We start from the raw sequence: 13,696 nt of genomic DNA on the forward strand, positions 1-13,696 counted from the left end.
TGGCTGGAGACGGACAACACTTTTGCACATTTGCCTGGAGTATAATTCACAAATTGTAGAAATCAGAAAGGGTCTGTCCTGGCTGTGTAGGATTACTGTCATCACTATAGTAACAGTAATACCATCAGTTCCTTAACAGTGAGTCTCTTCCTACCTTAATTGCCTTAGCTCTGCTGATCAACCCATCTTGCTGAGCACTTCCAATGAGCAGATCTACTTTCTGAAGTTGAGCGCGCTGCAGGGCTTTCGCAAAAGGTTCTCGAAGGTAAATTCCATCCACCACTGGACCCCAGTACTGGAATGGACCACTTATAGCTAGGAGCTAGATTAGCAAAAAAACAATAGTAGTGCACTTAAATTAGCTTACTCTGGTCATTTCCATTTTACTTATGTTTCAGAAAACTGAGCTGATAGACTTCAAGTGAACAAGTGATCGGTTAACGTAAGTGTAAACTCACCATTGGCAGGAAGCAATGCTTTTGCTGACAGTCTCAGAGGTGAAACGAGCTGAATAGGCCAAGAGAACTGATGGCCTTGTAGTCATAAAAATATTATTTTAAATTAGGGATTGGCTGTATGCTGGTCCTGATCAGAAAATGTATTGCCAGTGCATGTTTTAATCTGTGGGTAAAGGATCCATATCTAGAATTGTTTATACTGCAGCTTTCACAAGTCTCCCACTTAAGAGTCAGAGCACTGATATCCCTCCCCACTTCCTTTTCTGCAAAAATGCAGTTACTGAAGCTGCAGACACTTGATTCTCCTCTAGGGTAACATGCAAGGGCAGACAAGAGGGGGCTGAAGAAGATGTGGTCAAAGTAGTGTAAAAGGATTTTCATCTAAAGGAGAATCAAGCTGTGAATATTCATAGGTCAGAGATGGACGTCATGGACATCAGCATCACTCCACCAAAGCTAGTCCAGTTCCTCTTTCGTAAGGATTCAGCCCAATTTATTTTTTAAGCTTCCTCACAGCTTCATGTCAATGGAAACTTGTGTTCAAAAAATGTGTAGATGTGGCATTGTGGGACATGGTTTAGTGGGCATGGTTGTGTTGGGTTGATGGTTGGACTTGATGATCTTACAGGTCTTTTCCAACCTTAATGATTCTGTGATTCTGTGAAACTTCTTTTTGGTTCCTTGTCAATGGCATATATTTTGCAATGGTATACCTTAGTTTGTGCATCATTGAGGACACGAGCAGGCAACTGGCGGAGGCAGGCTACAATTTCCTTACTGGTGGATGAAGGGCATCCCACATCTTCAGCCAGGACTGCTGCTTGGGTCTGTGCTCTCCTCTTACTAATAATGGATGCTGGAGAAAAAGCTGAACCTCCCTGGAAAAGAAAGACAATATCAGTCAATACATGCTGTCAAAACACATGGTCCCCTGGCGCACGTAAAAAAGATGAGAAGCAAAATCTGCTCAGTTGCAGAATGTGAAACACTGGTATTTAAATCATAAGAAACAAGTTCTAATGATCAAAGCAAAAGGGAGAAGGATAGGTTTGGCTGTTTCCAGCTCTGCTGTGGTTATTTTGGAAGACCTCTGAAAAGTGTCTATGTTATGTCTATACCCACGTCACAAATCTTCCTGAAAACTTTGCTGGAAGGAGACATATTCAGACAGAGGTGGATACAAAGAAGGTGCTGTGAGGCACATCAGGGAATGGAGAGCCCATCTTACAAGGGCAGACTAAATAAATTTTTACTTCCTTAACTGTGATAGATAAGGACTGAGAGCAGGCATGAACTTTATAAATTAATCCATGAAGAAGAGATATTTTTACCTTAGGACAATGCTGGTACAAGGCCAAATAGGCATTAACTATTCATATTAAGTGTAAACAAATTTAGGCTAGAAACTCTAAGATAGCTAACCCAAGGAGCAGTGAGAGTTTAGAAGACCTATGAGCAGAGGTAGTAGGAACAAAAGGCTAAAGCAAGCTGCAGAAGATCAACCAGAGCTGGAGCACATCAAAATCAGAGCACAGGCTACAGTCCAATCTCTATTCCAGACTCTTTGTTTCTTTCCTATACCTGTGCCAGCATGGAAAACGTCACCAAGAAAAGGTGGTACAACATTGTTGAGTAACCATGAAAACTACTTATTGAAAATGCAGATAAATTAGCATAAATCTGATAAGATCTGACCTAGAACAGAAAGGCTGGAATAGCTCTGATATGGTTCAAATGACTAATTTCCAAACATTTATATCAGTTTACTACAATAACTGCTAAGTTTAGCTTCCGTCTTCTAAAAAAACCCAAACCCTAGATGCACGATATGAAAGACCCTGGTCTATTCAACCGATTAACTTACTTCTTACTGAATTTGTTCAATGCATAGCTACAAGTGTGAAAAAGCATAAAACCAGGAGCAAGTTAAAAAGAAACAGAAAACAAAAAGCAAATCCTTAATTTGAAATTTTCTCAAACCTTTGAGCCCAAAGAACTTTGTGCAGCCCTGGCCAGCACTGAGGATATTATTTATATTTCAAACAAGCAGACCCATTGATACTAATAGGATACCATTGCTCACAACTGGAGAAATTGGTTTCCAAAAATAATTCGAAAAAGGTTATTGTTTGGATGCAGAGACAGTCATTTTAGTTCACTGTGTGTAGAATTTCCAGTGCTACTACCTTCCTGAAAGGTTTCTCTTCCTTTTTAAGGGATATGGAAAACAAGCACTGTCATTAGCTTAATAACTGAGATGCAGATGGTTGCAGATAAGCAAAGGAAAAAGCTAAAAGATTGTCAATCCTGTGTCACTAGAAGAGCCATCTCTGGTTTTAAGAGGGCAGAAGAACTAAAGAAGAAGAAATAAACACCGCTTGGTCTTATTCCTCACTTCCGCCCTCGATTTAGATGTTTGTAAGGCACGATATTTGCCAGCTGCTCACTAGGTGCACTGACTCAGTTGGTCATGAGAGAGAAAGAAAGATATCCTTGATGAGAGTATCTCTGTGTGTGGGTGTGTCCCCAGGACGCAGAATGAGAACGTTGCTTTTTTGCCTGGCCTTTGGAAGAGCACGTTCACCAGAACTAGGGTGAGTGAGACTAGAAAAGGGATAATGTGGCATACCAGCTACCCTCAGAAGAGTAGCTTCCTTGCTTTTCATTTGGAGTGGGGAATTATGTGCCTCCTTGGTATAGCAGAGAAATTAGGTCTAGGATTGCACAATATTTATCCACTAACCTGGCAAATATATTCTTCAACGTCAGATCTGAACATGCTCAGCATGTTTTATCAAGTATCCAGTACCTCTAAATGGCATTCATTTAAAACAAAACAAAAGAAAACCACAAAAAATTAAAGGACTTCAATTTCCCAAATTCTGAAAGTTTCACAAATTTTGAAAGTGGTAGTTTCTGTGGAAATTCTGAAGTTGCCTTATTAAAAGGCTAAGTTTGGTAGGGAAAGAGAGTCTATGATCAGATGACATACGGAATCCAGAAATTCACTGGGACCAAGCAAAACATCCTAGTGTGTGCTTGATTTTGAACACATCTCCTCCCAAGGATTTTAAAAGCTGTGCAAAGTTCCCTGTCTCTGAGATCTCTAGACTGCCCTTGGGTCAAGTACTGAGTTAAACAATGATTGCAAAAGGTTCTGGATAGAAGTGTCCCACAAGACCTCTATGAAGAGGGACAGCTAAAAGCCTGGACAGGCAAATCTTCATGTCACAACACTGGATGTGTATGGGCTAGCATTAGATAAGGTCCAAGCTTGACGAGTAAAAGAAAAACCCAAAACTTTTGCAAATACCTTTGCTAGGTAAGGAGAGTTCTTGTTTGGAGCCCTACTCTAGCTGTGGATATTATTTTCTCTTCTTTGCATGAGTGGTTAGAACAGGTTTACATGCTCTTCTTTATTCTGGTTTTTTTTTTTTTCCTATTTTCCATGGTAATGGCCACTTCCTCAGTTTGGTTTTTTTTATAACATCTGCATTCAGGAAGCATGTCTTGCGTTTGGGGTTTGAAAGAGATGTGGTATCCACTACTGTTATTCATGTTTGATTTTTATTGGGACTGGAAGCGGGTGATAGAGGAACGTGGGACATCATTCAAGCAGTATTTGGAAGCAATACTGTTATGTTCCCTCCCCTGCTGCATCTGAAATACTTTCCAGGCTCTGGAAACAAGGCTCCTCTTACCACAGAAGTTAGGCAAGCAAAACTGTACCAGTTCTCTCTTTTTCAAATTCACATCACAATTCAGGCTCATTGTTTCCTCACCCTCACCAAAAAAACCCTCAGGAACAAATAAGTGAGAGCAGAAGCTGGACACTGCCCAGAATTAAATTTCTTCCTTTTTGAGCCTGCAGTTTTCACATTAAAATGAAATCTTCCCTAAATGCTGTAGCCACATTACAGGGAGGCTCAGAACACAGAGGATAACATAGCTACACTCATTTCCTTCTTTCCCTATAAAACTGTAATTTATTTGTGTGATTAGTCCCAGCAACCAGTAATGAAGGAGCTGTGTGCTTTAAAAAATAGGACTATTTATGCAGAAGCAGAAATAGTGGAGGGACTGTTCGTTTCCATTACATGACACCCATATTACCATCAACGTGACAGAATCATGAATCATGAAACCAAAAATCATGAGATCAGCTCAAAAATAACAAACACTGTGTTCTTTTTGTTAGTCCTCTGGTTTTAATTCTCCAGGAATTCTCCTGTACCTATAAACACAAGAGCTAAAAAATTTACTTTTAAAACTAGCAGCTGAGCTCTTCAGATAATCCTGCAGAGTAGTTTTTTGAAAGCAAACCTCTGAATAATATGAGATATACAATAAAACTGTGAACATTAGCCATCTTGCCATCACAGGGTATTTCCTATCTCAGCATCATTTCGAAGGGCTTGACAGGGAACTGAAGCCACATGCAGTTCTTGTTTCAGCTGTCCTTACGCATTGACCTACTGTCATCAGAAGAAGCTCCAATGACATTTTTGCACAACGACCCGGATGAAAGCGTTCAGTACTGAACTGCTGAGAAGAAGTGGTTGCAGCTGTGTTGCACAATCCACAGAAGCAAAATTACACTGTCCTGCTAAATTCATGGCAATAGTGGGAACATTACAATGTGGGGCAATAATACCTACTGTAACAAGTGATGGCACTGAAAATGGAAGGCAAAGATTTCAGTACTATTTAGTTCAGGGACCAGCAGCTTTGCAAGCATTTCTTTATTTCCCTTTGCAAAATGTAGAGGTTAAGTTAGACAGTAGAAATTCAGATACTAGGAAATGTTGCAGCTCACAGTGGTGAGAAGCTGATGAATGCAAATTGGTATTACATGAAGATGAATTCTTGCTTTGATGTTAGGCTGTGATCAGCTGAGTTGTGCCCGGTACCTCTTGCAAACTGCTCTGTTGGGACATCATAGCTCACAGATCTGCACTGGTGCTATCCTGTCCATCCCAATTCTCCCTCCACTTGTTGGTCACATCTAACTAGTCTCGTCTAGCCAAACGCTAGCTTTCTGCTTCAGGTGTCTCACGGTTCAGGAGCTTTTAGTTAAATAGCACCCCTTGCTGCTATTCTGATGAGATAGTAAAAAAGAATATATGGACTATTACTGTACCTCTGTCTCCCAACATACCTGGAAAAGACTATCACTGTATAAGCTGCAGTGCTGAATGTCTTTTAATTCCTCATTTACACTGGAAACTCATGTCTGCAAAGTTTTTCAAAACTGATTCACAACAGATCTAATGATTAGAAACTTCACTGCAACTAGTTTTTATCACCCACACTCTGTAAACCCAAAACCTCCTTCCTCTCCTCACATCATGACCTCTTGTTTTTCCAGCCTGACTTGAAACTGAAAACCTTGCTTGAGCCACGTTTGTCTCTTCAACACATGCACACCCTTCAAATTAATGCAGTTTCTCCGATGGCTGCACGGCTGCAGACTCCTTACGAAGCAGGCTCTCTCTCTGCCCAGAGGTATGCTATAGACAATTCAAACAGCAATAACAGTAACACCACCCAAAAAGCGAGATCAAAAAATATCTAATGAAAACAGTCAAACTAATGAAAAATCCTGGTAATGCTACTTTCCCAAAAGAACCAGCTGTACAGCAATTTTTTATTTGTTAAGGATAGTGTCCCTATACAGCTAGGCACTCTCCAGGCTCAGATGCATACAGTTCACAGCCAGAAGTAACTGTCAGACCATCTGGCTTGATCTCCGGGATAGCCGAGGCTCTTGCATTTCCTGACTGCTGAGCTCAAATGCTTCCTATTACTTAAAACATGGCTTATGTTTGACTAAAAACTGATCTTGCATGAGGCGTTTAAGCTGGGCTCAGAGACACAGAGAAATGGATATCACAATCTTCTCCTTTGCAGTTTGTGCCTGAAGATAATCGCTCCACTGACAGAAAACTGCATCTTATTTCTGTTTGAGGTTTCAGTTAATGCCAGATTAAAGAGACTGTTTATATCCTGATTTTTCTCCCTGCAAAAATAAGCAAGCTGCAACTAAGTGACCACTAACTCTTCTTTCCAATTAGCTTAACAGATTATTCTCTAAAAGACTGGATTTAAAAAATTTTCAGAAGTTGTTTTCAATTTGGGGCCTTGTTTTTGTCTTGCAGGGTTGTATTTCTGTATCTTGCATTGCTTTTCCTTAGACATCTAATTCTGCGTGGTGGCAAGTGCTTACAACACACCAAGGTTGCAGGGCTCTATGTGAAGACATTAATGTCATTTTTTTTCCAGGCTTTCAGACAAAGTCTGTCTTCAAGAACCTGGAGGTGTAGAAATCTTTGGGACCCACTCAGGGAGTCTCTGTCACAGCTAAGGAGCTATGTGGCAGATCTGTGGCAAACACTAGCACACAAAGTGTAACAGGGAATTGGCAGGTCAGTCCAGCAATGGAAAGGGAGACCGAGATATAAACATTTTTCCCCTCCATAACCATCTACTAGAACTGTGATTTCCAGATAAAATGGGGGAAAGGGGAGGGTCCTCTCTCTTCTGTCAAAAATAACATTTTGAAGAAGGAAGATGTCTTTTTTAGACATGAGTCTTGGCAAATCCCTCTTTGCTCTAATCAGAGGCAGTCCTGCAAGTGCAGTGTTCCTCTCTCAAGTGACTCACTGAGTGCCTGTGTCAGGTTAGTGACTTGAATAACAGGATACAAATACTTTTAAGATGACATATAAAGCCCCACTTCATTCATATAAAAACTTTCTTCCATTTAGATGTAAACATTACCTTATCAATTATCCTATTGTTTAAAGCAAATTATTAGCTGAACGCTCTGAAAGAATAAACTGGCTCTCATCATTGTATAACGGTAAACAGCCACTAGAAACAGGCAGAAATGACATGGAAATGGAGAATTTTATTTACTTCCCTTCACTGCGAACTTATCTGTTCCTCTACGAGCATGGTACAAACCATGGCTGAGATTTATTGTGTTTCCAATGGAGCATGTTCTACCAGGGGAGTCCAACCTCTTCTTCAATCTTTCCTGCTCAGTCTGAGACCTGCCCCATTCGTGAATGCATCTTGGGACGTAACCTGACTTCTTGCAAAGGCACAAAGACCTTCAGAGCCAGCCTAAGGTAGATATTGGTGAGAATGATCAGGAAAAGGCAGAGCTCTGCCCCTGCCTATTCCCATGTGTGGTGCAGACATCCCCCAACCCGTGATCTTCTAGTAATTCCAGAAACATTGTACATTCGTTTGGTGAATGCTGTTAGGAAATGTGCATGCCACACCCCTGTGATTTGAAGAAAGCAATAAGGTCCTAAACAATCAAATTATAACTGGCAGGGATAATCATAGGGCATTATGGTAAAACCAGCTCCCCAGAGGACTGGCTATAATGCTGTCACGGCTCTGTGTTGCAGACTGATTTGCTTATCAAGCTCCCTAATGCTTTCCTGGCCCTTCAAGGTGAGGACTGCTAGCACAGTCCATCAAAGAGAAAGGATAGTCTCCTGTAATTTCCATAGCTTCAAATTTTGGCACAGCTTTGGGAATTTGATCACTGTCTTCTGGTTCCAATAACACTTACACAACAGCTCTCACACTTGTCAACTTTTAGTTTTCATCATCAAACAGATTGGCATTACAATGAATGTCTACTCAGAGCTACTCCAGTGTGAAGTAGGAACGCTACTTGGGTTTGCTGGGTTTTCTGGTGGTAGGTTTTGCTTGTTTTTTGATTTTTTATTTTTATTTTTATTATACAAAATTAGGTATATGAGCTTTTCAGATAACATCTTGATCATGAAAGAAAAGGGCAAACCTTAAAAAATCCCTTTGATTTCTATATTCATATCTTCAGTACTATACTCCTGAGGGGCTTTCGTCAGGTTATTTAACAGGCTACTATCTTGTTTTCCCCATCTCAGAAACTGAAATGAGAGAGGTCTTGGGTCACCTGCTTCTGCACTTTGTGCAACTGATGTGAAAATGTGCTTCATAGACAGGCTTTCACTCCATATTCTTTCATTGCTCATATTGAGCTTCAACTATTTGCAGACAGGGGTGTTTTGGAATGCAGAGTAAAGAAGAATAAAGCAAACCTTGCGTTCCCATCCAGGCTCAATAAGAATGGGAAACAAAGTTTTGTGCCTCTTCCTGTCTGTCTGAAAAAACTAGCAAAACTACATAAAACAAAACAGTTGGGGACTGAATAGTACTGGATAAATAAATTTGGAACAAAAAAAAAAAAGAGGAGAAAGAGAAACCCTTTCTGTGTAAGTAATGTAAAACTGCTCATTTTTTATATCTGCTCAAACCAGCCCTGATGCAATATATTGAAAACCTCCCTGTTTTCCACAGCCCATAGATAAAAAGTGTCTTGAGTAGTGACTTGCAACAGGAACCTCATCTGTTGCAAACACTTTGAGCCTTCCTTATTTCTCAGAGAGGAAGTGTGTGGCCTGTTTGGCAAATGCTGCTCTACATGACAGCGTGAACTTCACAACACACTCATTCGACTGGCTGCTCCTCGACTTGATCAGCTAAACCTTGCTGGCAGCATGAGAGCAGTATTATGACTACGGCATTTTTGAGAAATACTGCAACCTGGAATATCATGCTTAGCATTTAAAGGTAATCATTGCTCTGATACATTTTAGATTATCTGCAAACGGGACCAAATGTTTCAGTTTTATTTATATAAAAGGGAGTTCTATTTCATTAACAATGACAGTATTCAGACCATGGATTTCAAGTACCACCAAAGGTAGAAATAGAAAAGCCTGCCTTGATCCTTTTCATAAGGAGTGGTACTAAAGATAGAAGGGACAAGGAGTATTTCTGCTGAAAGCTCACAGTAAGATAGATATATAGGGCCTTATGCTGAAGCAAACTGCAGTTCACTATAACCCAAAATATGAGAAATGTTACATATTCGTGGGCTTCTTATTCAAAGTGTTAGAAGTTTGCATAATGTGGTATTTCTGTGTTGTTTCATAGTTGCATGTTTCTGTGAATTACCTTGATTACAGCATTATATTGTTCTTTCTAAGCACAAAGGTACAAGAGCCTAAAAGCTGAAAGGATGCTCATTTTGATTAATGACAAATTAAGGTAAATTCACCAAACAATATACAGCTTCTGAAATCTAAGCTGCTTTCTTTTCCCCACATGAAAAATAACAGCATGCTGGTAATTTCATTTTCAAGATAAATGGGATTCAGACATTACCTGTGAACTTTGCTGAGAATTATATTATAAGACCATGGTGGTATAGATGTGAATATAAAAATAAAATAGGGTAGAGCATCTCAGGAATGATGAATATCCTAATTTTACTAGTCTGCAGTATTCCTTGCAGAGGGGCTTTACTCAGGTACTTATTTTGGCTTTTTATTTCTCTTATTAATTTTGTTTCTTTATATTTACTAATTCTCAATCATTTTAAATATAACTTTGAAAAAGTTCTTCTAAAGTGACAGACTTTCCTATGCGCTGTGCTATTTAACTGAGCGCGTTTTCTCAGAGAACAGATTATGTGAAAGGAAATTATTGCTACATGTGCTGCACACAGGAACGGAAGGTGTAAATTGTACCACAGGCTTTTGGGACCCATGAGGTAGGTCAGCGAGATTCCAGTCTTGACAGATGAAGAGTTCATATCTGCCGAGAGTTCTGCCAGTGATAAATAGGACACAAAGCAGGACTGGGCCTGTAGATATGTTTCCTCACCGTCCTTTTGGCAGCAAAAACAAAGCAGTAAAGATCACTAAACCCCACCAGTTGTGTGTTTGCAAACAGCTATGGCTGCAGCGACCAGCGTTCGTTAAACAGCATGTGCACAAGTGAAGGGGAGGGGAGAAAGGGCCAAACCTTGGAAGACTGCAAATGCGGTCTTAATGGTTAAAGTCTAATTTCCACACAAGCCTGAGGAGGTGGTCTGTGAGTGGGGAAAGTTGCCCTTACACCTGCAGGTAGTTTGGTTTGCAGCCCAGCAGCACAGCGGTTCCTCCGAGCTGAACAGCAGCTGCACTCCTCCATGCAGGGCTTTGGGTTGTTAAGACAAGGTGAGCTTAGAGACTATCACCTCTCCTTAATTCTTCCCAAATCACCCTCAGTGAATTATTTTCTTTGGATCTGGCGTAATTATCTGCTCCTATGACAGAGGGATGCCACCTCTACTTGTATCCCAAACTCTGTAACCAAGTTTAAGTGAGATGCAGTGCCTGGAGCAGATTTGCCATTTCAAAAGAATATAATCTATAAAACTGTTATTGCTCTGCTATTGACTTAAATGATAAAATATTGGCTCAGCCACAAGATGCTCTACAGTTTCCTGTAAGTCTATTTTTGCAGAATATCTCAAAAACTTCAGAAAACCGCCATACAGTTTATCATATAGCGATACAACGGATTGGCGCTGCCAATACTCGGTGCAAGCACAAGCTACTTAAGCCATTAAGTTCTAGCATGCACTTGAGTCATATGCACTGTTGTTTTAGAAATACTTAGGATACTAATTCATACACTGTTACTCTAAAAACAGCGATACGTCATCGCCCGCAAGCAAGTAGAAATAATCTTTCGCCCTCCCCCACCCCCCATTTCAAACAAAACTTCCAATTTCTTCCATTTCCATCCCATTTTCAAATGTCTAAGAGTTGACCCATACCTCATGGCATTCACTCCACCACCTGTGACTGGACTATAGGCACCTCTACGCTGCCCAAATGCATAATGACAAGTGGCCTTAGTGGTAAAACCTAGTCTGATATCTGTCATTTTCCTTTCAATCACTTTGGCTAAGTGAATCAACAGCAGTGGTCATGGCTTTCCATTTGCTTATTTTTATTGAACACTTCTGCCATGAGTCTAGAGAACATCTTGAATTCTCTGTCCTTTTTAAGACTTTATGCTGCCACCAATTGTAATAAGTGACAGTAAAACAGCATGGAAAATGTAATGAGACACTGCGAACTGTCACGCTAGTGACATCAAAGTCCAAAATGTCATTGCTCTTCGCTGTTACTGTAAGTACTTTATAACATTTGTATTTTCTGTAAGTCAGATTCTTCTACATCTGAAGTAGCAGCACTGAGCTGCATGCTCTGTCCTGTTGACTTCAGTGGTCCCTTGAGAAGAACAATGATTTGTATGGCAGAATTGAGCCAGGCTGGTTTTGGCTATGCTCTGCAAAAATACGAAGCAGGCACATGCCTGTTGTCCGGTACTTAATCCGCCTGGACAAGTGGTTTAATTACAAACTACCTATAAGCAAACCTTCAAAAACACTTCAGGTATTTTTAAAGCAACATTTAGAGTTTAGACCCCTAAATAGCATCTAGGAAAATGAAGGTGCCTTGCTCAAATGTGCCATGCTTTTAGAAAGTTTGTAAGCGTGAGGTGAAGTTTTCAAAAAGAAGTCTTTCCATCGTGTACAAATGCTACGTATCACTTTCCAAAGTGACTCAGACACACCTGAAAATTGTATCCACTGTATCTTAAGAGTAGGAAAAAAGCCTTTGAAAGCACTCTGATCGCTAGTAGGATGACTTGCTCTCCTGGCCCTCAGATACCAAGACCCAGAATAAAGGGGTACATAGAGGTAGGGCTCTATTATTTTTATGTTTTCTTACTTTTGTGACACAAAATTCAAGTACTATTCTCATCTAAATAACAATTGCATGTGTTAAAATTATAGATGGGCATAAGATTTTCATGCTGCCGTGCTTGGCACCCATCTGGAGTTGCACAAAATTTTTGGTAACTGCAGCTTGCTTACTACACACTTAGCCAGATTTGACCTGTCCTTTTCAAGTACTGCAAAACTGCAGCTATTACAGCACAGAGCTCAACAGGGCTTATCTGTCCAGGTATTTATCCCACTTCTCTGGCTGACTTTTTCAGCCCTGTTGAACTCTCTATTGCCATGCCCAGGAAATTTTGCTGGCTAATTTGAAGATGAGCCAGGAACAGCTATAACATCTGTAGCCAAAGTACTGGCTGCACTATTCCTATGCCTATACCTCTTATTCTTGATGGGATACAACTGAGAAAAATGTTGAAGAAATTAAAATTGGGTCTTGCAAAAAAATATTCATAGTTAGTTCAGGAAATTATAATCTTGCGAGTAGACAGTGCCTGCCAAAATGAATTCTGATTTCAGTTTGAGAAACTTCAGTGCCTTTAAATGGAGAATGATTTTGTGTTTTCTATCAAGAAAGACCCTTTTATTCAAACATGAATACCCAAAGAGTTTATTTAAATTTAAGGCTACTTTTTTATTCAGCTTCTAGACTTCTTATATCAGCAATGAAACAGTTTTTTGTTCTTGTGAAAGCAGATTTCAGACACTTGTCAGAAGGACACTGACACAGCTGGGTCCTACAGCTGTGCCACAAGCTAGCTCCTGAGTGCAGGCAGTGAAAGGGTAATGCGCCATTTGACCGGTGAAATGGAGACTTCTAGCAAAGAGCCTTTGGGAACAAGCACTAAGAAGCTTGAAAATCAGATGAGGTAGAGTCAAACTGTGCATTACCATCTGTTTTAGCACTGATCTGCTTGCATTTGATAAGAGAGGAATTCTTTTTCTTTTGAACGGCATTTTATTCTGTAGGGTGTCTTCCTAAACTCGCTGTAAGACGTCAAAAATTTACGGTATTAAGCGATATACTCAATTCTGCCAATCTTATTCCAAAAGACAATTAGTAGTAAAGTCTCACTGATTTCAGCAGTACTGCTGCTCAGGTTAGACACCGCTCCAGCTAACACTGTCAGGCTGTAGCCTGTTGTAAGTAAAGGGCAGCATGCCAAAGGCAGTAATCATCTTTGAAATATTTAAGTTAGAAAAGACTGAAAGATGCAGAATACCCACACAATGCTGTTAGAGCTCCTGTTATCATTTTCACAGGGCAACTGACAGAAATATATGTTTAAAAAATAATTATCTATCAGCTAGTGGTGTTGAGTTATTTTGCTTTAATGTACAATTTCAAACAGATAAAGATTATTCTCCTCTGCCTCTGAAAATATACCATGGCAGGAGCACCTTCTACATCCAAAGGGTTTTTCTCTCTGTCCTCTGTCAGAGAGAATTAGGATGGGTGCAGTCAAGCCACGAGAAGGAACTGTCCCTCTCACAGTATTTAGTTCCACAATTGTCTGATACTGTTTCTTGTACATCCACCAAGACTTTTTAAGACAAGCATCTGAAGAATTTGCACCACTGGCTTTATGCA

At 40.1% G+C, this 13,696-nt stretch overlaps 1 protein-coding gene across 1 annotated transcript in view; it reads right to left on the bottom strand.

Annotated features, from left to right (window-relative positions):
• The window catches only part of TG (thyroglobulin), a 157,727-nt gene that overhangs the window by 29,682 nt on the left and 114,349 nt on the right, over window positions 1-13,696 (bottom strand). The window contains exons 42-43 of the mRNA XM_059815276.1: window positions 1,172-1,336; window positions 155-322 (exon numbers count right to left, since the gene is read on the bottom strand). Of these exons, the coding sequence (XP_059671259.1) occupies window positions 155-322; window positions 1,172-1,336 (333 nt within the window). The remainder of the gene's footprint in view (window positions 1-154; window positions 323-1,171; window positions 1,337-13,696) is intronic.

Source organism: Gavia stellata, chromosome 3, assembly GCF_030936135.1.
Source record: "Gavia stellata isolate bGavSte3 chromosome 3, bGavSte3.hap2, whole genome shotgun sequence".
Taxonomy (NCBI): domain Eukaryota; kingdom Metazoa; phylum Chordata; class Aves; order Gaviiformes; family Gaviidae; genus Gavia; species Gavia stellata.